Source organism: Electrophorus electricus, chromosome 24 (genome assembly GCF_041902795.1).
Source record: "Electrophorus electricus isolate QZ-2024a chromosome 24, ASM4190279v1, whole genome shotgun sequence".
NCBI lineage: Eukaryota > Metazoa > Chordata > Actinopteri > Gymnotiformes > Gymnotidae > Electrophorus > Electrophorus electricus.
Window position 1 is genome coordinate 12,268,581 of NC_137520.1, and position 24,279 is coordinate 12,292,859.

The 24,279-nt window shown below is 45.0% G+C and overlaps 1 protein-coding gene across 4 annotated transcripts in view; it reads left to right on the forward strand.

Moving 5' to 3' along the window:
• Positions 1 to 1,614: 1,614 nt before the first annotated feature.
• clstn1 (calsyntenin 1) overlaps positions 1,615 to 24,279 on the forward strand; it is a 30,395-nt gene continuing 7,730 nt past the window's right edge. Inside the window, exons 1-13 of one of the 4 annotated variants that reach the window (XM_027016341.3) lie at positions 1,616 to 1,901; positions 12,728 to 12,850; positions 16,506 to 16,535; positions 18,122 to 18,317; positions 18,721 to 18,929; positions 19,558 to 19,707; positions 20,089 to 20,274; positions 20,687 to 20,935; positions 21,494 to 21,615; positions 22,175 to 22,337; positions 22,692 to 22,736; positions 23,629 to 23,786; positions 23,989 to 24,137. In XM_027016341.3, coding sequence (XP_026872142.2) covers positions 1,820 to 1,901; positions 12,728 to 12,850; positions 16,506 to 16,535; positions 18,122 to 18,317; positions 18,721 to 18,929; positions 19,558 to 19,707; positions 20,089 to 20,274; positions 20,687 to 20,935; positions 21,494 to 21,615; positions 22,175 to 22,337; positions 22,692 to 22,736; positions 23,629 to 23,786; positions 23,989 to 24,137 — 1,862 coding nt within the window. In that variant the 5' untranslated portion in view covers positions 1,616 to 1,819. Of the gene's footprint in view, positions 1,902 to 12,727; positions 12,851 to 16,505; positions 16,536 to 18,121; positions 18,318 to 18,720; positions 18,930 to 19,557; positions 19,708 to 20,088; positions 20,275 to 20,686; positions 20,936 to 21,493; positions 21,616 to 22,174; positions 22,338 to 22,691; positions 22,737 to 23,628; positions 23,787 to 23,988; positions 24,138 to 24,279 lie in introns of all 4 variants that reach the window. The other 3 variants (XM_081706589.1, XM_027016342.3, XM_081706590.1) reach the window with 3 other exon arrangements.

Here is a 24,279-nt window from a genome sequence, read left to right on the forward strand (position 1 = left end):
CAAATTCTCAAGTGCTCTCCTTCAGCAAATAGGCAGGCAAACCAGGAGTGGAGCCAAGCTCCATTCATACCCAGGAAGAACATTCTGTCTATATCAGAGTTAAGAGGATGGACGCCTTCTGGAAACACCTCTATTAAAAAAATGCTCTTCCCTCAAACATTGGCTTTTCCGTCCAGAGCATCCACAATAACTTCACTATTCCACAGAGTAACAAACTATAGGGGTGGTGCTGGTGGGGTCTTCCACTTTTCTGAGCCAGTTTGTGTATCACCACAGAGAAACAAATGCTCTTTGTATCGCATTCCAGGAAGTGACCAAAGGCGTCCTTAGTTCATAGAGCCATCCATTTATAGTAGATAGCAGTTTATCGGTCTGTCTGTTTGGTTAATGAATAATACAAAGACAGGCCTTGCATTAATGTTAGGGATTTTATTATGAATTATCCCTAATAATTAATTATGAAATTATTTAATTCATTTTTTGTCACACACATTTGCTACTGATGCGGTTGTCTCAGTGGGAACAGTGCCAGAAATGGTCAGACTAGAACAATGAACTGTAATATTCATGGCTATTTCCCCATTGCCTCATCTTGCATTGATGAGTGTATTCAGAAATGGCCTGGGGAGCTATATTCATTCATGCACTGCTCTTTAAAAAAAAACATGTATTCAATTAACCGAATAACAATATCATGTTAATGAGTGCATCATTTGGAAAGTAACTACACACATACTATTAAAATGATCTAGATGTCTGTGCCACACAGAACAAGTAATGATGGGCCATTGTAAGAACCATTACAGGGACAAGTTTAGGTGCCAAGATCATGGATGGAGAATGCTTAATGTGGAACAGCTAAAGCGAAACGGCAGCCACAAGCATTGATCCTAGGTGAATAAGTACAGTGGGGCCAGGACAAGACAGCCAGAGCCATAAACTATCCAGTAAACAAGATATACCCTCTGTTTTGGTCAGTAGTAAATATTCACCACACATATTAGTTGTGTAAAATATCAGGTTTAGCATATTTATAGTATGCATGTATGAAATTAAAACCACTAAACAAACTATCAGGTCAATAAATAAATCAAATGCCAGTGATTTCTAAGCGGAGGAAATGACTCACTTTACAGAGAGTTTAAAAGGCACGACCACGCCCACGTTTATTTATGGTTGCTTACGACATCACGGCCAAAGTTAATTATTTTTAAAGTCGTGGATGTGCAGGCATATCTGCAATAAGACACTGTAAATTCAATAATAGTAATATTGCTAGAATACAATAAATACACAAACAAACAAATAGAAACAAATAAAAAGAATAATCAACTCACTGCCATTGTTACACAATTTAACATTTGTCAGTATTCTCAGTAATAAATTGGTCCACGATTGACCCTGTGGTCACTGTGCAGTCTTATAAATAAACCACGATCACCATGTTGTCTTAAGTAAAGGCGATTATAAAATATTTTTATTCCAGCAGATCGCATCCCCCATCCCTCCCCAGATCTATGTTTAGTTGTATATCAGCCTGCACTCTTACAATAACAGCCCTGACGTCACCCAGGCGTAGCTCCCGTTGGATACAGCTGCAAAACTGCTAGAGAGAGAGAGAGAGAGAGCGAGAGAGAGAGAGACAGAGAGAGAGAGAGGGGGGATCGAACGGTGGCGGCTCCGGCAGCCATTTTAGAGCTATCTCGCTAACCAATATACATCTTCTGGATATTTCTTCATAAAGTGAATAATATTGCACGGCGTGAAAGGGGAGCAGTAACACCGATTCAGCCCTTTCGTTCTTTAAAACAAAGACGGGATGCAAATCCGTAGGTATAAACCCCTCGTTTGTGCAATCGGACTGGTCCTTGGACTGTTATGCGTGGCGGAGGCATCCAAAGGTGAGCTTTAAAACCACGCACGCATCAGTCGATGTGTTTCCTGTGCTTTCCACTAACCGAACCGCGTCCTCGCGAAAAGGAATGTCAAGGATCTTTAGGATCCCTTGAAGGATGCGGCGTCGGCGTTCCTGACAGCGGGATCGGTGGGATAACTCGAATCTGGGACGCATGGATGTTGCGACCCCCGCGCGTCCGTGTAATTTCGCGTGACACAGTGTTTTCCTTTTGAACGCGACAACATTGCTGCAGCGTTGTGCACGCTTTGATTTGACAGCCTGTGTGAAACACGTCGTCTGAATGTGATTCTGATGTTCGTAGCTGTGCTCTTTCTCCGGACAGCTATCGCTAGCCCATTTAAAGCGTCTTCGCCGGCAACACCCTGTAGCCACGCATGGGGTAACCCTAAGCAAGCTAGGTTAGCTGTGTGTGTGTGTGTGTGTGTGTGTGTGTGTGTGTGTATAAGGGGGATTTTTGTACAAGGGAGGTTTTTGTAGTTCGTCCAATTTCTTGTTGTGTGCGATCACAAATCACGACTCAGAGATGCCTGTATAAGGTAGGAGCAGATAGCAAGCCATCTGTATAAGGTACCATATTTGGTGGCGGAGAGGTGGGGTCGTCGTAATAAAAAAAGTCAAATGGCACAGTGTTAAAGAAAAGCAATTACGCATTGCAGATCCTGCGAACAGACTCCTTGTATAACCATTTAAAAATGCGTGTCCGTAATGCGCGGAAGGGCATCGCTGCAGGTGCACAAGCGGGCGCTACGACAGTGTCGGAGAAGCGTGGACTGCCCTCTCCAAGCCAGGGCCAGCGTGCTTAGGCTTCTGCTTCCCATCGCCATGTCCCGGGAAAACGCCTATGAGACGTTTCCCCATAGACCTGCCGTGTAAAGGCAGGCGCTGCTCAGCGGAGAATATTAGACAACCTTTCGCTTGCGCTCGCTTTTCTTTCCGCGCGCCTGTTCCTGCAGCGTGTGAAACGATACGTGTAACGTTAAAGCAGTGTGTCGGCTGCACATGCCATTTCACATTAGGCCACGTCGAGGAAAGAAACAAACATCTCAGATGGGATCTGCTTTGACATACGAGGACAATAATGGGCTGAAAGGGTGGCAGTAATTGTCAAGCATAATGAAGTTGCCATGCGATGCAGCTGAGAATGCATGAGCAGAAGCCACCAGTGAAAACACTGGATAATTAAGTAATTGTGCAGAACAGTCATGATGGGCTGGCTGCTCAATTCCCTGGTATCATATCAGCTTACAGAAGAAGACTTTCATTGCTTTTTATATAGAGAGCAGAGAATATGTTTTGTATATGCAATTTATTGTTTGTTTGTTGTTGGAAGAGGAGACCAGTGTCTAAGCTTTGCTAGATATTTTGGCAAAGCATGCGTTTAACGCAGGAAATGATGAGAAGTAGACTTGTGTGTGAGTTATGATATTATCCCAAGTATTAAGGATCTGTCACTTGTTGATTAGTTGCTAACCATACAAATCATGAGCTGCACCAAATCACTGTTCCACGGTCCCTGTGCTATAACCCAACTTCCATGATTTATTGCCATTTGTGTTATTGGGTAAAGTGAGCAGTTTACTACCTTTGATGGTTTTGACAAAGGCTCTGTGTTTGACTACATCAGCACACCTGTTCACGTCCCTTTTGCTATCAGCTGAAGAGCACGTGTGAAGCCCAGCAGAGACCAGGTCAGGTCACACGTGCGGTGTTTTTTTTTTTCTCTTTTGTGCATGCCTTATTTTTCACTTGGTCCATGCAGATATAACAATGAAAAGGGCTTCAGGACCCACAAAGAGCTGCTCATTTTGCGTGTCTGATTCATGCTCCTCTCGGGCTTCAAGGAAGGACTCTTTCAGATGGTATACTTTTTCACTCTCTATTCAGACATTTCTAAAAAGACCATTGTTCCTCTTTCGCACACCTCAGAGCAAACAACAGAACGTATGCTATTGAAGAATGGCAAAATTTTAAGTGTACACCACCCAGACAAAAAACAAAAAAAACCTATTCATATAACCATGATGTCATTAACATCTCTAAATGTGTTTAAAGAGTAATACTCCAGTGTAATAGGGGCTTATGCATAGCTATATTATTGCTTATTGAGCTTGTTGAGTCACTGTGACATGATTTGCTTTTACACAGGTTTTACACAAATTTACACAGGTTTGCTTTTAGGCTGCTGCTTCCCAATATAAGCTTAACACCCCTGTTCTCAAAAAAACCCAAAAAACCTACAGATAAAATGCTGCAAATTGGCCTAGATGGCTTATTCATGGTTGCTACGTGTGAATTTCTTGGCTTCTGTCACGGCCCTTTAGAATATTTCGAATTAGAGTGGGTTAAGTGTAAACAGCTGCATGCTCATTGCTGAAGGACTCCGGCCTGCCTTGGCGGAGCAAGCTCAACTAGAAACTTGGCGTGAGGCATTTTCTGTCTTAAAGGCAGCCTGATGGGTAATCTCGAAGCATCCTCTGTCCCGGAGCCCACAGTCTGGCCGGTAACCGAGCTTGCTCCGTGTGGTTGCGTGGATCACTGAGCACATCCTCAATGGCACCTTTCTGCTCTATCAGACATGGAGGAAATGTAGGCTGAGGGCTAGGCCTCGGCGAAACAATGCCAGGCAGAACGAACTCTGCCTGGATGCTGGATTGAAATAGCTAACCATGCATGCCCTCGGGATAAAGACATTGCTTTCGTAGTTCTCCTTGATGAGCCGAGGAGAGTGAAATTGCATGCCTTAAATTTATATCCATGAAATTCAATTAGCAGCTATGGAGAATGCAGTGCACAGGGTGGAGTTAGCAAGACATAGTAAATTATGACTGCCATATAGAACTTGGACAAGGATGTAAGATTTTTTTTTTTTCCTGAAAATAATCTTTGAAGGGTCACAGAGTTGTTAGTATGTATTTCAGTGCCAAGTAAACTTACATTTGGGATAATATTTTAGTGAAATTAATTGGCTGATGGATAATATTTACAGAGACGCTTAGTGTGTTATTTATCAGGATGTATAACCTTTTGGCATGCAGAGTGCTAGTTTTGTTTTCTTCTGTTTCTTCATCCTCCATAAATGTTTAAATGCTGAATTTTGTCTCTCCGTATTGCAGATGCATTATATCACTTGTTGCTCTATGTTTGTCACAGGATCTAGACCCTGTGGAACAAAGGGCGTCTTGGCCTGAAGTTCAGGGCTGCACACTGGAATGAGCATGCCACAATGCATCCACTGTTACTAGCATATTAACTCAAGCTCTCTGCATGCATTCTAAACCAGATTCTGAACATGATCGTGCAGTATGGTTGATCTTTTACAGCCAAAAGTTATTATTACGACTCAAGAATTTTGACAGTTAGCTTGTCCTGTAATGATTTTTGCTTTTTTTTTCTTCTTCTCTTTTGTTAGGATTTGAACTAAGTCCAATTTTAAAACATCGAAAAAGATGTAATTGCAAGTATGTCCAGTGTAGGAGTAGGAGCTTTTTCCATTAATGTATGCAGGGTTAACTGAAATAAATGTGACATTTCTTTGTATGTTGCCCATATAATATGACTAAATATGAGTGGAAATGATGAAAATGTAATAGCATTCCATTTGATGAAGGGCAATACAATCACAGTATTACCTTTCAAATGAAATCAGTATATTCTCAGAGCTCATCTGAGTAGTCTTTGTCTGTGGTGGAAATGTGGCCCTTTGCCAGTTTGCGCCCGTCTGCGTCAGAACAGCTGACTCCATGGGAACAGGTAACCAGAGAGCACGTTACCTGCAGGTAAGGGTGCTCTGCGTCTGAGCCACAGGTCGGGCTGAAAGCCAACCTTGTGCTGTGTGGCAAGATTTCACTCTCACTGGCTCTTTGTGCAGCCCACAGAGGCTGGACTGAGCTCTGTTCACACCCACCCTGCCCCCACCCTCTGTGAACCGGCACTGCCTTGTGGTGTGTGTTGGGATTGCTTTGGTGGACAAACAGACGTTTCCTTGAGTACATAAGGACCCCCTGCCCTGCTGCCTGTCGCCAGCACTCCCTTTGGGGCGACAGGGGCCCCAGGCCCGGATTTGCCTACATGAGGTTAAGGTTCGGAGCAGCCATTGCCTGAGAATCACTTCCACACTATCTCTTTATTCAAATGCAAACGCTTAACTTTCTTGGCTATCATTAAGTCGGCTTATTGAAGGGGAATCTATGCTTGCCTGGAAAACCAGTAGAAGACCTAATTGAACTGATTAGCAATTATTTATGTTGTCAGAAAACCACTGGGTCATGGCCGTTATACGGGCTTAATTGAAAATCCTTGAGTGAGAGTGTTGCACCATACCAGCGCTTGCTGATCTGATGTGATGTAACATTCTGCAGCACGATTTGAGTAGGAAGGACATCTTCTGCACGAGAAAGTCGGAGTGTTATCAGCCGCCGTCTGCTGCTGGAGCGAGAGTAGGAGTGTGGGCTGACGCACGTTTTCGTGGCGCTCCGGCCCACTCTCGTGCATAAGGTGTGGTGTGACTGAGTTACCCTGGGAGCTTTCTGTGGAAGGAGCCCATTGTAATGGCGGACCAGAGTACACCATTGTCCTTGGCTTATTCTCATCGGAGAATTTCACACCGCCACAGTAACAAATTTTACAATTATACTTTGAATAGAGGGGCTTCTTTGTCAAACCTTTTAACATCTACCTGCACAATCCATCAAAGTGCAAATGCAGGTAGTTTGAGAAGGAAGCTGCGGTCTGGATCACAAAGTGCTTCGCTTTTTTGTTTCACTGTGAACAGAATTGTAGCTGCGACTGCAGACTGCATGCTTTGTGAGATCTCGCGGCTCTCTTACACTTGAGGTGTGAAGGGAGGGGGGTCAAGGGCGTTAATTGGCAACGGCTGTCGTAGCTTACGCTATAGTTGTCTTAACTTTCACTGTGGGTGGTACCGCTTGTACCATACTGATCTCAAACAGCAGCCTTAAACCAGGCCATTGGAAGGTGCAAGACACTGGGCCGTCATGTCCAATACACAGGATACACTAATTGCTGCCCCTTGAACTTTCGTTTTCTGCACTTTTTAAAGAAATAGCATATAATTAACAAAATAACATGGCTTTCCATTAGTATCCCTACAATATGTGGGTTTGTGCAGGCCAATCACACGCAAGAGCGGCGAGCTATTTTTCTAGAGAAGGGTAGCTCTATAAGTATTGTTTCACCAGCCGGGTTAACATTGTAACCTCTAACTTTGACTGATGAAGGAAGAGGCACACACACGCACACGCACACGCACACGCACACGCACACACACACACACACACACACACACACACACACACACACACACACACACACACACTATGTTGCATTCAGTGCTCCTCTGAATACATATGATAATGTAGCATTGACATAGGAAGAGGGGCCCTGTGTACATGCCAGCACTGGACAGGTTCAACAAAGGAACTTGCTAAATTGTTACATGCTTGGTTGCAGCAGATAAGATGTCTCTTGGGCTCTGTGTCCATGTCCCTTTAATTGTGCATATTTCCTATTGTGGATGGCTACTGATAACTTGAGCTAGTTCTCTCCTAATTACAGGAAAATGACTTCCATTATTCAAAAAAAGGATAATTTATGTTTCCCTCCTAAATGCTGTTGACTTTTCACAAAATCCGAGTGACATACATACTGAATACAACATATTTTATGAATTCTCCCTCCAAACGTTCTTTTGCTCCCAGTATTTCACAAGCAACCTTATTATTAGCAAGTGTGTGTGCTCCAGCACAGCTGGTGCACTCTGTTCCTTGAGGCATGCATGTATATCTTGACTAACGGGACCTGAGCCGGTAGACGCCTGCCTTAGGCTCGTGTCGTGACACAACCTGTGTGACACACTCCTGTATTCCCAGACACTTCCCAGACCTTAGCCATGAACATAACAGGCTCATCCCATTAAAGGATTAGGTGTCAGTGGGTCTACATGAGGGGAAGAGGATCACATTTCTCGTCTCCCCCAGGCACTCCCTTTGCACATGCTTCCTGTACTGCGATGACGTCGCTCATTGATTTGCTAAGTGCTAATGCCAGAGCGAGTGGCAGTGGTGGGTAAGGCCCCAGAGCAGGCCAGGCTGCCTCCAATATCTCACCTACATCAGCAGCATCCAGCCTTGACTGCTGAGGTTAGCAGTCAGAGACCGTTAGGCAGTCGTGTTCCGGATGCCTCCACTTCCCTGGGATAGATGGGGCTTATTTACCCCCGATGTCTCCCTCTCTCTCACACACACACACACACACACACACACACACACACACACACACACACACAATCCCCTGACTTTGCTCGCGGTTTCCACTGCACAGGGGCCCCACACAGCTTCAAATTGAGCATGTCTCCGTTCTCTCTGTCATTAACTGTTAATTTGAGTATACAGACTCCCATAAGGGTTTGATCACGAGTAAGTGGTGTGATTGTGCAATTTTGTAGATTTCACATGTATTAAGGAAGTCTGGAATTATGACTAACCATTCTCATTAATCATAACGGGCGAGAAGAACAGCACTAATCAGACTGATATCTCTTCCACCAGTTTTGGAAAGGAAACATTTTTAAATATGGTCTGTGTGATTTAAAGCATGTATCAACATTTTTCATTGTCAAAGTTTGGTACGTTCATTCCCGTGATGATTTTAAACTTTTTGAATCCTTTATGTCACGGTGCACAGTGTCATAAACTGAATGATATCAGGCTACCATCGAAGATGATAAATAATATAATAATATGACATTTTAATCATAATAGTATGATAATAATATGGTAAGACTATAAAACTGCATACATTGCTTGGGAACAGTATTAATGTCACAAAATATCTTGACTGACATTAACAGTTTACTGTACAAGGCTGTCTCTTAATATAACATTGAACTATATTGCCCATATGTGCGGATTGCAGTATGGGTAGGCTGCTATAATGTCCACTCTATTTGCAGCATAGGAGCATAGGACATAGGAGCTTTACTAGGCTAATAATAACACAATGCAGTGCTTTCAGAATTCCACGTGTGTGCTACTGTATTTCAGTGAATTGGGAGATGTGAAATGCACTAATGTTTTCATGTTGTTTTCATGTTGACCTTAGTATTCAAAAATAGCTTGAGTATTCAAAAACGGTTCCCTAAGCAGACCTTTAAATCAGTAATATTTGTGTGTATTTAGCGTCGATGAAATGAGAGGCTGCTGCTAATTTGTCTGTCTTTAGCAAACAGCTGTGTCTCCTGATGCAGTTTTATTTATTCTTGTGTGTGCGGTGCAGTCCTCTTGCCTGGGGGGATGGGGGGGGGGGGGTCCGTGCATTTTAGGTTAATGGTGCGGCACATCGCGTTAAGCGGTTCTGCGTATTGTGGGACTGAGGGGAGCCGGCTGGCCGCCGGCCCTGCCACGCTGCAGGCATGGGCCCGAGCGGCAGAACTCTGACAAATTATTGGCCACACCAGCGTTTCCTCTGTAATCTAATTTCCCCACAGCCCAGAAGCGAGCCCTCTCCCAGAGACTCCTTAGGACTCTGCTGTGCAGCTGGCACTGTTGCCCAGAGTCACTTAAAGAAGCTAATTTACTACAACGTCTGGGGCAACTTGTGGGTTTGGTGCCTTGGCAAAGTATACAATGGCAAGATGTCGTTTGGAGCCGGAACCATGGCCTTTTTTGGTTCCTGGTTGTGTTTTTCCACTTGACTTGTTGCACCGTAACCGCTCCTATAATAACCGGGCCCTGGTGGCATTTCAGATGCGTTCAAATGTGTTTCTAATTCCAGATGGGTCCCTAATAGGCCAATGCTATGGCTGTTCAGGCTGGGAGCGAATACATGCAGGAACTGGAAGGGCTCTGAACGTGAGTGAGGAACAGTTTTCCCCAAGGTCCCACCCAGACCACGAGCACTGCCTGATCTCATAAACTGAATATAGGAAAGCTTTATAGGACATGATGGTATGTAGAAACAAGTGTCCCTGTGTGATGCTAATGCAAAAGAGTTGTAATAAACCAGCATTTAAGAAGTTCATTTGATATGTTATAGGAAGTATATTTTATATGTTATAGGAAGTGTATTTGATATCTTATAGGAAGTATATTTGATATATTATAGGAAGCAAAACCATTAGCGCATGCAAACGCTGACGTAACGTGCAATCTAAGATACTTGCTGTATCTAGCTAGAAGGATCATCACATTCCAGTAAAATTGTTCAGGAAAATGAAAATTATGACCTGCTTGATTTACATGGCTATTTTGCAGGAAGAGCCATAAGAGTTACAAAGTGAGGCTGTTGTGCACAGGAATAATCTAAGACGGTTTAGCCTCAAGGGTTTGCCTGCAAGGCTGTGTCACATATATCGTACCACTGCAGTTAACTAAGCAGGGCACACCATTAAATGTCCATCATGAATAACTGAATGAATAATTTACCAAATACTAATTGTTATGTTCCTCCTTTGTAATTTCTTACTGTGTTCTGGAGTCATTAAAAAACTTAACAGAGGCATTTTATTGTCCCCCAAAAAAACCAAAGACTTGTAAATGCTCTAATTAAAGGTAGCGTTGTATCCTAGTCTGCCCTTGGGAGACATGTGGCTTAACTGTGTGCAGGCTCTTAAAGTTTTACGAACCCTGGACTCTAAAGGGGATTATGTGTGTAGTCTGGGCTGACAACCTGTTCAGAGACAACCAGCTGCAGCAGTCCGTGGGTCACATGAGCTTTGCTGTTATGACGATTTATGAGGCAGAACCACAAATGACTTATAGACGGTAACTACCGCACCATTTTGCTACGTACTGTTGTTGAAATTCAAAGGAGAACTCAAGGAAATCAAAGAGAACGAGATGATTGTGAGAAGTACAGTACATGGTGATGTAACATATCATAGCACACACACACACACACACACACACATATATATATATAAAATGAGAGAGAGAGAGAGAGAGAGAGAGAGAGAGAGAGAGAGAGAGAAAGAGAGAGAGAGAGAGAGAGAGAGAGAGAGAGAGAGAGAGAGAGATCATATGCATATATACACAGTACCAGGTTTGGACACACCTAATCTGTTTATTTATTTATTACTATCTTCTTCATTTTACAAAAAGAGAATATGAAATAACACATTTGTTATCATGCTCTGGTAGACAAATTTTGTTATTGTCTAAACAAATATCTAAGTATATATATAGTACGTGCTATACATTAGGAAAAATATTTGTAAAAGAACATATAATAAGATGCAGTAATTACAACATTACAAGAATGCATTCATTTAATACTGTGTTTGCCATATGAAATTGAATATGGAAGCGCCTACAGGGGTGATATCTGATCTGTTATGATTTCTGAAGAGCCTCCCCATGCATGCTCAGGTCCTGTCAGATCCCAGGAAGGAGGGCACAGCCCATCAGTCACCCCAGGCTGTTCACATATGTTAGACATAGCAGCTGCGCAAAGTGTTCCCTGCTTGCCATGCCTGTGTTCCCTGTGGAAATATACAGGTGCGTGAATCAAGGTATGTCTGGCGCGTGTGATTGTAACTGGTTATTGCTATTTTCACACACAAGCTGTGAGTTCATTCTCAGCCATGGAATTTGAAAGGGCTGTCCAGGAATTGCTGATGAAGTCTTTATTCATGGAAATTACACACGTTTCCTTGTTGACAAAGTTAAAATGGAGCTGTACATGCTCCAAAGGTCAAGATGTTTTCTCATGCTAATGTTTCAGACAGGAGGAAATGTAGCAGTTGAGCAGTAGGTGGCATGTTGGAATGGTTAGGGAAACTGATAATGCACTCGTACAAGTGCCAGTCGGTAGATGGACACGATGCATCATTATCTTCTTGGAGGCTGACAAGCCATTTATGAGCGTGCAGTACAGGTGCATGGTGGGACGTGGCAGAAAGGGATGTGAGACGTGAAGTCGCGCTGTCGACTAATCAGAAGGCCTGTCAGTCTCTCGTTTGTTGTTTTATGCCTCTGTACGGCTTGTTCCTGTTGGTATACAAGAGGAACAGGGTGATGTGCACCAAATTGTCTGCAGGAGAACTCTTTCTGATGGGGGGACCCTTTCGTAGCAATGCTGTGAAAAGAAACCATTGCCACATGGCCTTGGTTGTGTCTATGAACCCCCCTACCAAAAAATCTTTTCTAGAACTGTACAAGAATTTTTCCATAAGAGTGTTTGACAGCCCTGTTGCTATCCATTTTATGTGATTCTGTAGCGCTGGCAGTCGTGTTCGGCAGCGTGACGGCCTGCCATGCCGACGGCTCCCGTGCTTCCTGCTTCCTGCCCCCTGGCTGCTTCCTGCCCCCGTCCGGCTGTCAGCGTGGTCCGCGTGCAAAGACCTGGAGCGTGGCTGGGGTGACGGAAGCAGGTTTTGGTGCTTATGGCCTCCCGTTAGCCGTGGAAGCGGGCGTGGACCAGCGCTCTGCGTGGCGTTGCGTTCCAGCCTGAGCAAAGCCTGACTGCCTGCAGAGGCACAGCTCTCATGCCCTGCTGAGCAGAGGGCTCCCTGTCAGCATTAATGAGCCGCCTCCATGCTGGGCGAAAGGCTCATTGCCGGCTCTCCCTATGAGTACCTGTACGCCACTGCTGCTGAGAAGCGAGACAGACTGGGGAGCCATTAGTGTTCAAGGCCGAGGGTGTCCTGCGCATTTAAAATGCCATATCGCTATTTAACTGTCACATTGTGTCTTGATAAGCGCAAAAGGGTACACGGAATTAATTTGAGCCTTTGTCTAGGAGAAAGATTTCATACCTGTTTTTTTTGGTGTGTGTTTTTGTTTTTTTTTACAGTAAATAAACATAAGCCATGGATTGAGACCACATATCACGGCATTGTCACGGAAAATGATGACAAAGTTCTCCTGGATCCTCCACTCATAGCCCTGGATAAGGATGCCCCGTTGCGCTATGCAGGTAACAGGAACCTTCTTCTTACCTTCTCATCCTCTCTCAACCTTCAGTTGTCATTTCATAGCAGTGTTGATACTGTTGTACAAATATATAAAATATGTGGCTGCATGCAACTGCTTTAATCCTGTATGTGATCTCAAAGTTTTAAATTGGAACAAATTACACCAAAAAACTTCACAACCTTGTGAGTTTGTTGGGTAATATGACAATCAAGCGTATCAAGCGTGTCAGTCATTCAACCAGAAACCATATTCAGGGCAGGGTAGTTGAGGAGAGGTTATTCACGATCATGTTTCTTTGCTCCGCACTTGCAAACACTTTCAGTGACCTCTAGTTGAATAGGACCTTAATGATGTGATTGAACCTTTTCTTAGAGAGATTTCTCTGTGCATCTGTGCAATCCCAAAATGCCTCATGGCTTCAAAGCTTAATCACATTGCTTCTTCTCTAATGTCATTATACTGCAGTCAGACCTGCAGTTTTAAATCCTAATCAGTATCGTCAGCTCTTGCTGGTTGGTTATTAGTTTGGCAGACATACTTTTGGGCTGCGCTCTCCCAGGTTAAATGAGGCTATTTGCTTTGGTGAAGTATTCAAGTTGTAGTGTTGGGTGCTGTAATGCAGAAGGTTGTTGTATGTTGTACATCCTCTAGCATGTTCCAAATTTACACCATCCTGTTAATACCTTCATATTCATTATTTTTAGATGTACGTGATTTTATGGTTAGTTTGTTTGTTTTGGTGTTATGAAATGCACACGGTTTATTAATAATGGTATTGGTGTAATTTATTGCATAAATCTGTCACATGCCCCTCCCTCATCTTCCACTGGCTGTTTCATCTCAAGATCAATGAACTTTGCTTATGGATTGTTGCCTCTTATATATGAGAGACAAAAGCGAGCTGCTTTGAGCTGCGGCCTCTTCTAATCTCTGAGATTTACTTTGGCCTCATTTCAAAGCCTTTATGGGGGCCGTCAGGAATGCCGCGTCTCCGTTCCCAGCGCTGGGGCCCGGCATCCACGCTCGCCCAGGCTGCCTTACACCTGGCCAATGCTGGAACGTCGGAACGCCAGAGCAGTTCAGCTACTGGGGAATCCTGTACATCTGCTGCACTCTACAGTCTAACCTCCTTTAATTATTGCACTGCATTAAAGGTTTTAGTGCATTGCTCATGAAGTGTGTGTGTTACTTTTATTTTTAGGGTTTAATGTTTAATGTAGATGCTGATTAGATGTTGTTGGACTTGATGATCACTTTAAGGAAGCCTCTCAAGGCTGTGTGGGTGATTCAAGCCAGGTTAGCCAGAGGCGGGGAGCATGCACACAGACTCTTACCCTGCTGTTGAACTACTGGGCCCCCAGTAATGCAGGTCTACTGTCCTAATAATTCATGACTGTCCACTGCACTTGTTTTTTACACACACACACACACACACACACACACACACACACACACACACACACACACACACACAGAGACAGAGAGAGAGAGAGAGAGAGAGAGAAATATGTGCCACACTAGCCTTAGCTTTGGAACCTTAGCTGGAACCTAACCTTAGCGTTCTTAGCTGGATGGCAAATGGCTTTCCATTTTGAAATTATGACACTGTAATAATCCTTTCTCAGTGGAGTCATGAAACAAATGTTTATACATCTTACAGACTACAGCACTGGGGGAATTTATTTATTTCTAATTTGATCTAATTCTTAAATTTTCCATTGTAGCAAAAATTCAGAAATTCAGCCTGGGTGATTTGCCTCTCAAAATCAATAAGCGCACATAACCTGTCATGCTGGTTTCCAAAATAACATCCATATTTGGCAAAGACTTGTAAGGTGGTAGTTTGATCACAGGGGTGAAATAGCATATCTTAGATATGATTCTCTTTTTTTTTTTTTTTTTTCCCCCCAATTTTATGTACAAACGAAGGTGGTATGGGCTGGTTTTCCAAATGCATATCGTCTCAAGTTTGGGTTACTTATTGGAAATCAATTTTTAGCCTTTGACTATGTTTAACAATGTCCCGAAAAGCTTTGTCCATATAGATGCCTTTTCATGGCTTAAATATGAACATGTACATTCTTATGTCATCACAGAAATATGTGGTATCATGAATTCTATTTTTTTTTTTTTTTGACTGAGCTTTTTGAATAAGAATCCAGGGGCATTTTAAAGGGGCGTATAGAGGCGTTTTAAACAGGCCAGCATGACCGCTGCTCAGATGAGCTGGCATAAACAAGCTCCAAGTATTGAATTATGCTGCAGACACAATGCAATACAGTCTGGGCTTTTTGCCTGCAGTCACTTGTGAGACTGCTGTATGGCGCTATTTCAGTGCCAAGTGTCTGTCGGTTTCCAGTACTGTTTGTGACTCATAAAGATCAAGTCCTTAACAACTTTTAAGGCCACCGGAGTCATCCTGCAAAAAATGAAAGCAAAGTAAACAATGAAAGTGTATAAACAAGTGGCCTAACACTTTGCCAGTCTCATCTTTCTCATATCTCATATAGGCATGATAACTGACATAACTATTGTTATGTGCTGACTAAACAACATCTCCAGTATGGATGACCGTGGGGCAGGGGGCAATACTCATTGTTCATTTGGTGTGCTGGGAAATGGAGTCTTTGGCAGTGGGTGTGTGAGACGCAGCATTGGGTTGTTGCTGGGGAAAATTGCCAGAGGTGGTCTCGGGAGGTGTGGAGTCCACTGAAGAGGTTCAAAACCTCTCTCCCACTTGACCCACTCAATAACAATGGCCAAAGGCAGCTACCCTACCCAGGACTTGAACCCAGGTCCGGTAGGATGTAAAGATGAGCGCTGAACACCGGATCAAACAGCCAGCACGCCAGCTCGTCCTTCCTAAGTGAAAGTCTCCGTCACGCAGCGCCTTATAAAAAATCCATCTCTAATTGGTGGAATGAATATGCAGATGACTAGAGGCTGGTGATCGACAGGCAGCCATGGAAAACTAACCCAAAGAAAATGACCACTAACGTCTGTGGACTGTGTCCAGCATTATGTCAGTGTAGAACCAATGAATGACCACCTATAAAGTAGAACTTGCCTGCAGTTTAGAGCATTCCCCACCTGTGAAGAGGATCATTGCTCTGGTCTGACTGAGGTTTTATTGTCTGGTTCTGGTAATGTGACTATGCTTTTCCTAACACTTGTTGGATCATTTAGCGGTAAGTTATTCTGTGAGTATGAAGAAATTGCTGATATTTTCAATCACAATACACAGTGCTTTTTAGTAGGTGGCTTAAATCTTACTAAAACTCCTTTTCCCCCCTTTTCTGCTAAACATAATTGGCTGTTTGTTGGTTCTGTGAATGTGCATCTGAGACATAAATAACTAATGATGTAAACTTGGTACATTCCATGAACAAACATATCAGGGCTTGAAATAAGCAGTGAATCTCCACCATCTGCATCATAGAGCAAATGGCAGACGCACCTGGCCCTGCTGAATACCTGGTACTGAAGTTGGTTAGAATAGATACCAACCAGAACTACATAACACATACACCCCAGATATATTTCTAGCCCTGTATATCCATAGGAATGTGATCATATCTTTGTCTCTCTTCCTGATCTCGCCTGAAGCGCCTCCATTCTCTGACTGACCCGGGTTTATCTTCTCTCCCTTCTTGTAGACAGTTTTGAGGTGACCTTCACCAAAGAAGGTGATGATGGCCTCTTTCTTCTGCCTTGTGAATTGTTTTATTAACCCACTAATGCAAAATGGCCTTGGCACTTCACATTGAAACTCCTGTCATTGTCTTTAATTTCCACCTTCCTCTTTATGGTTTGGATTATTTTGCTTATACGGACACCCCCCTCCCCCCCGCATTTATATTTCACCAAATAAATATAACTGGATGAAAAGTTTGATGTGGGGTTAATTGAAACTAGAAATATCTGTGCATGAGACATCCATTGTAGTTTGAATGTCCTAAAAGTACCAGGAGCAAACAAATTGGACACAGGCATCTGCACTAAATGACAACATAAAACACTGAAACAGTCTGTGATAGGTGGAATCAGTTCTATTCTTGAAACCATACAGTATTGATCATAGTCACATTTTGGAGCTATTTACTGGAAATAAAAGGCATCTCGTGTGATGTAAATAATGCTATTTCTAGTAACAAACATTCCCTTAAAATACAGTGTATTCATGTGCACATTAGATCTATTGCTATTCAACTCTTGACCGATTTGACCTGCTAAACGAAGAATTTTGACTATGGTGTGGTCACACAAGAAATCTGTTTCTACTCGATGCCTAAGTAACATTTCTGAGCGTTGTAGCTGTGGCGTACTCTCTCTGCTCAAGTGCGGGGCGCTGCACCCACTGGTAGTGCAATCTTTTCTTCTTTATCTGCACGTGTAGTCCGGGTGTTGGCATGACTGCTGCTGCTTTGATGTGGATATTTCTAACCCCAGCACTCATCCAGTGGTCTAGCTCCACCTCTTCTATTCTCTCCTTTACTATTGTTTCACTCTTTTTCGTTCCCTAAAGGCTGAGAGAGACGACATTACACAGGATGACTTCCCTACCACCAAAAGTTAGCTGTGACAGATTTTTTTATTTTTTAAATCTGGGTTCTTTTTATTTGTTTATTTGTCTTTGTTATTTGTTTGAAGGTTTTGAACCGGTGCAGGACCTCTGTCGTAACTCATCACGCGCACTGTTAATGTAACATTTTAACTTTGCTTTCTTTTCTGTTTACTCTCACTAAATCCATCGAGCAGGTCCCTGTAACGCACATACTTGATATTCCTAAACGGACCGCTCAAATGGAAGATATGCAACAGATATTGGCTAGCCATTCCCTGCCTTTATTTTAGCTCCTTTCCTTTATCCTTCTCTGGCAAGTATTCCTGTGAAATGCCTGTCCACATTCTGGGTTTCTCACTGCATGACTGGATGCAATGCGAGCAAGCGGCTTGGACAACATGCTGAGCCCCTCCCTAATCCTCCCCCACCCCAACCCTTGTAAATACTCACCCATTCGACAATGCTTCTGGCTTCCTCCACAGACCCTAAAGTACCAACCCCTTTTGGCTGCCAAAACAACGTTGGCTGTTCTTATTTTAGTGTGGTGTGCTGTTTAAATTATTTCTTTTTGTTGTTGTTGTTGTTGTTGTTGTTGTTGTGGGTTTCTTTTATGTTGCGAGCAGTGGTCACTATCCATCTTGGAGGCAGCTTTGGGCTGATCCGGTGTGGGTTGTTTTTTGTTTTTTTTCCTTCTCTCGCCGTGTCTAGGGGAGATTTGTGGCTTCCGGATTCACGGCCAAAACGTGCCATTCGAGGCGGTGATGCTGGACAAGTCGACGGGAGAGGGAGTGATCCGGACCAAGGAGAAACTGGACTGTGAGCTTCAGAAGGAGCACACGTTCACCATCCAGGCCCATGACTGCGGGGAGGGGCCTGATGGAAGCAACATGAAGAAATCCCACAAGTGTGTAACTGATGTTATCCAGCGTCACCTCCATTTACATCCTGATCTTTTAAAATCCCAGATTTTAAATATTAACACTATATTATCTAAACAGCCTTTATGCATGCTTCTGTGACTGACTGGTGATATATTAACTTATTAAGGCTGTTCTAAAACCCTGGAACACATTCTAGATCTTCAGATCCCTGAAGTACATGCAGTATAATTTTTTTAGCTGAGCCACACAATTATTTCTTTTTTTAAAGATTTGTGAGATTCATTACTGCCCTAGCATTGCTGTGAATGTCATGTGGAGATGGATGGTTATATTCCAGTGCTGGCCCAGTGCTGCACAGGTGGCGTGGTCAGGACCGTTTCCTCTGCTGCTCTGCGCCCTCTGCTGACTCTCCTCTTGTCTCTGCAGGGCCACCGTCCACATCCAGGTGAACGACGTGAATGAGTACTCGCCCGTGTTCAAGGAGAAGACTTACAAGGCCACAGTCATCGAGGGAAAGAAGTACGACAACATCCTGAAGGTGGAGGCGGTGGATGCTGACTGCTCCTTCCAGTTCAGTCAGATCTGCAACTACGAGATCGTCACTCCCGACGTGCCCTTCACCATCGACAAGGATGGTGAGGCGCAGAGATGTGGCATACACACACAAAACACAAAAGCACTTATTTATAGAACACACACAGTCTCAAATTGCATTTTTATTTATTTTGCTGAAGCTGAACCTGAAGCACCAGAAACGGACACACTGCTTTTTGTGGGCCTCTTTTGGCTGGGACATTTGTAACAAGGTTCGATTGATATGTTAATGTTGAAAAATTAAGCTTTATCTTATGTTTGTCTTTGGTGAAGTCAGACAGTGAGAGCATATTTTCCCAGGTCTCAGGACTCCTGACCCTGCGAGATGCTAAAACAACTTCTCGGTTAGACTTTGAAATGGTTTCTCTGAGTTATTAACACAAACTAAGAGGCGCGTGCAGCTTGAAACACTGCAGCAGACCTAGTGCTGACGTGAGCGCCGAAGAAAGGGCGCATTACACCTGTTTGAATATACCAGCAGACATTTCAACATCCTACATTCTTCTTAAAGGACTCCAGATCTGGCAGTGATATAGTTTTACCGTTGTTATTTATGTTCTTTTTAAACATACTTCGGTTTCATGCCATGCAGGAGAAGTGCTATTTAAATGAAGAGTTTGTTTGTTTGTTTGTTTGTTACTGAAACTGCTGCTTTTCTGCCATATGCAGGCAACATCAAGAACACAGAGAAGCTGAACTACAGCAAGGAGCGCATGTACAAGCTGACGGTGACAGCCTACGACTGTGGCAAAAACCGCGCGTCGGAGGACGTCCTCGTCAAGATCAACATCAAACCCACCTGCAAACCAGGCTGGCAAGGTAACGTGGGACACTTTTAAGCACTGAGTGCTCCAACAGCAGCTAGTTCCACCATGAGTCCTGACGTACACTTTGTTAGATATGGTTCATTTTTTTTGTTTGCAATCAGTCCAATTTAAAGAAATCAAACTGCTATGTGAGGCTTCATGATGCCACAGTCTACTGTTAGCCTGCTTGTTGAACTTCATTGTACAGCTGGTTTCTGCACTATGGAGGGTCACATGACCACTCATATTTACTGCCTTAACTGATCTGCAGTTTGCTTTATTATTTCCAGAAAAGATCAGGCATCAGGTTTCAAAGAGCTGAATGTGCCGTGTGTGTGTATGTGTGCGTGTGTTCCTGTGTGTGCGCATGTGTGTGCGTGCGTGACCACGGCAGGCTTTAATAAACGTGTGGAGTACGAGCCAGGCACAGGCAGCTTGGCACTCTTCCCAAGCATTCAGCTGGAGACCTGTGAGGAGCCCATCACCTCCATCCAGGCCAGCATCGAGCTGGAAACCAACCACATCGGCAAGGGCTGTGACCGGGACACCTACTCGGAGAAGTCCCTGCACCGGCTGTGCGGTGAGTCAGAAAGCATGGGGCAGCGGATGGGGCTCAGGTGACATCCCTGCTGATTTCTTTCTGATTTCAGCTAATTTTAATGTGACTGATTTGATTTGATTTCATTTGATTTTGTGTTTACCCTCATTCATCATCAGGGCTGTCATTAAATTTACCCCTGCCTTTTGAAATCTGTTCCTTTTATTGTTATTGCCTTCCTCTTCTGGCAGTATTATCTTTATATAATATCTTTCCTCAACACAGTGTGATCATGGTAGTGCCTTGGCCCACCGCTGGGTCACTGATGGATAACTTGTGTTTATCTGCTGGGTCACCGCTGAGTCACTGCTATTTAACTGCTGTTTATCCAGTCGCACACTCCTGTGTAACCGTTGCGTAACAGCTGTGTAACTGCAGTCCGTGTGTTGTTCAGGTGCCAGCTCAGGCACCGTAGAGCTGCTGCCTGCTCCGAGCAGCACTGCCAACTGGACTTCCGGCGTGCCCACCGACAACGGGCACGACAGCGACCTGGTGTTCGAGTTTAACGGCACCCAGGCCATCAGGGTCCCCGAGAGCATGGTGAGCACCAGCCTGAGGGAGCCGTTCACCCTCTCTGTGTGGATCCGACATGGCCCCAGCAGCAGGGAGAAGGAGACCATCCTCTGCAACTCCGACAAGACAGGTGAGAGCAGCCGCTCCATAACGCTGAAATGTACCGGGATTATATTCCACGGGATCATGATATGTTACATGTTACTCAGCGTTGCAATCCGTGCATAGTGCTCATATGAAATGTTCAAGATCACTCAAAGGTGTAACGACACCACTCACCAGTGATGTTAGGGAAGGACGCAGAGCGTTTAAAGGGCTGAGTGTTGGAGAAAAGGGTTAAAGCCGAAGGCTTGTGTAAGAGGAGCTCCATCATGCGGACGGCCTTGTGTGCTTCACGGAGAGCAGGCACGTCCGTGCAGCCTCGGGCAGTGTGCCCAGGCACCTGTTTAGATTAGTGTGAGTGTAGCTGGAGCACGTGCACTGACCCAGACGCCGGACGTGTTCGCACACCACCGATGTTCCGCAGTGCACCGCCCGATCCTTCCTCGTGGCTTCGGCGAGCGGCACAAACCGCTGCAAAGCTGGTAACGAGGGTTTTGTCAACGCAGCGGTTGTCGGAGGCTCAGACCACACGACCTGTCCGCAGATGGTTAAACGTAGGTGTTGCATGTGTCTGTGTCTCCTGTAGAGATGAACAGGCATCACTATTCGCTGTACGTGCACAACTGCCGCCTCGTGTTTCTCCTGCGCCAGGAACCCAGCGAGTCCGAGAGCTACAAACCAGCAGAGTTCCACTGGAAACTGGACCAGGTGAGTGAGCAGGTTTCTAAGGCCCGTGTGTTTGCGTGCAGACGCATGAGCAGCTCTCCGTGTGTCCGGTGACTGAGCTACTTTGCGCAGTATATGAGCTTCGACACAAGCAAGGCTTAGGATTGCCACCACCTCGTCCTTAAAGTTGCACGTATGAGATAAAAAGCTAAAGAGAGTGCCCAAATATTCAGCCTGAATGAAGTATTGTAGGATGGCTGACCGGGAAACCGCTCTGAATGTAATGTTATTTATATGAAGAAATTTGGGAGAGTAAATGTTAATTTTTTACATACATTGGGGCTTTTCATAATTATTTCTGCGTAGTGAGACAAACAGGTTTTTTTTTTTCTGCTGCTGGAACCCTGAAACGTCAGCCCTTGTCTGCAGCCTGTATGGTTTTGGTGTGGTGCTGCCTTTCTCACATACAATCCTGAAGCCCTTTGAGAAAGCCGAGCTGGGGGTAGCGAGCTGTCCTCGTAGGCGGGCGGTGAATGTGCACTGCACGGCCGTCCCTAACAGTGTGTGCAAGCGCACATGCTGAGCTGTTGCCTCTGCTCAGGTGTGTGATAAAGAGTGGCACCACTACGTGCTGAACGTCGAGTTCCCCGCCGTGGCTCTGTTTGTCGACGGTGCCTCCTTTGAGCCGTTCCTGGTCACAGAGGACTACCCTCTCCACACCTCCAAGATCGAAACGCAGCTCACTATCGGCGCCTGCTGGCAAGGTACACCTTTCAGTGAAGCGTTTTATTCCATCTTCAGAAATGATCTTTTTGCTAGAGCTGAAAACTGTTTTCTGCCTCTAATGTTCTATTGCAAATGGAAGCATGAAGAATATTGGCGAGGTGGCTTATAGATTATAAAGTAATCTGTAATTTACCTCACCGATATGCCTCGTGCTGTACTAGTAGATGTGATTTGTACAGTCACAGACTGTGGTAATAGTAGTCATACTGTCAACAGCGTGCGACTGAAATGTAATGTAATGCATGGCATCAGATCAAAACCAAGCTTACCTTTTTTTCTCCTGACTAAAGCAAATGCTTTCCTGTCCCGACTCTTCTGTCTCACCTCCCCAGACCTATCAGGACACGACAATGACAGCGTCTCAGAGCCTTTCACAGGTTGCCTAAATCTTTCCCAGTGTGTTTGTGAATTAACATGGCGCTCGCGCGGCTGACGGCAGCCCCGCCTCAGCTGGCTGAGCGCCGCGCGCCCTCAGCGTCTGTTCGCGTAACATTCCCAGCATGCAACGGTCCTGGCCAGATGCTCCGCCGCCCATCCCACCTGCTCCTACGCACCGCTTTATCTGTTGTTTGTTTTTATGTACACCAACTGCTTACGCTTTGAGTTTTGCGTGCAAATCCGGAGACATATTGCCGATAGCACAGCAGAAAGTGCTATGGAGTCAGACCAACGGCGGCAGACGTGTTGTGTGTGATGTGCTGTGGCGTGTGGTTTACCGCTGCTTGGGCGGCACTCTGGCGCACCTACCTGCTTCGTGACCCCGAGGTCGCACAGCTGTGTAGGTCACAGTGCAGCGGATCTGTCTCCAGGACAGAGGGGTACAGTTTCTTTGCACAGTGCACACTTGTATTCACATACAGGAGCTGCAAACACGTCAAATATAGCAGCCGATCATTTCTAACGGGCTGAGAGATAATGCGCAGGCGTTACTAAGATGTATTTGCTTTGCGGAACGGGAAACATAACTTGAAGGCTACCCTCCCCCTTTTCACTTATCCCTGCTCATATTAATTTCCATTCATCTTCCATTGTTTGACCTCCATGTTTCACAGTAATTACGCTCCCTGCCTGGGGGAGCTGCATGAGGCTGTCCATCCGTCACAGCTGTCTCTGGGTCCGTGGCCATGGCCCCGCCTGGCCCAAGCAGAGCGGCCGTACTAACTTGCATGGGCAACAGTCACGTTTGCTTGTGCACGTGGAGACGCGGGGCATGCTCGAGACCCTGGCCCTGCCGATGCTCACCCCTCCCCCCCCTCTGGGTCTGTACAGGAGGCAGTGCCCACATGACCCAGTACTTCCAAGGCAGCTTGGCCGGCCTCATGATCCGCTCCGGCAAGCTGGAGGACAAGAAGGTGATCGACTGCCTGTACACCTGTAAGGAGGGCCTGGACGTGCAGCTGCCCGAGGAGGTGGCTTCTGCCGTGAAGGTGAAGGAAACATCGAAAAGGAGAAACTTTCTGGGTTGATCTAACATCAAAGGCTAAATGGCAGGGAGCTGCTATTTGAGATGAAAGGCTACGGGATTAAACTATATTTAGATGCAGAGCTGAGAAGGCAGTGGACTGAGGGTGTTCTGCTGCAGTGACTCAGCAAGTCTGATTCCGTACTCCCCGCTGTGTGCCTGCGCAGGTGGAGTTTAACCCCAACCAGGCCTCGTTGACCCTGGAGGGGGATGACATCGAGAGCGTCGAGAAGGTCATGCAGCACATTTCTTACCTGAACTCCAGGCAGTTCCCCACGCCAGGGATACGGCACCTCCGCATCACCACCACTGTCAAGTTAGTGTCCTGCTGCGCACTCTCCTTCAGAACACACTCACGCTGACAGTAACATCAGGCTTCTGGGGAACGTCTTCTGTCTTTCTTGTCTCCGAGTGCGTAGAGAGGAGGGTCTGCGTATAGCGGCAGGTTAAGCTCATGC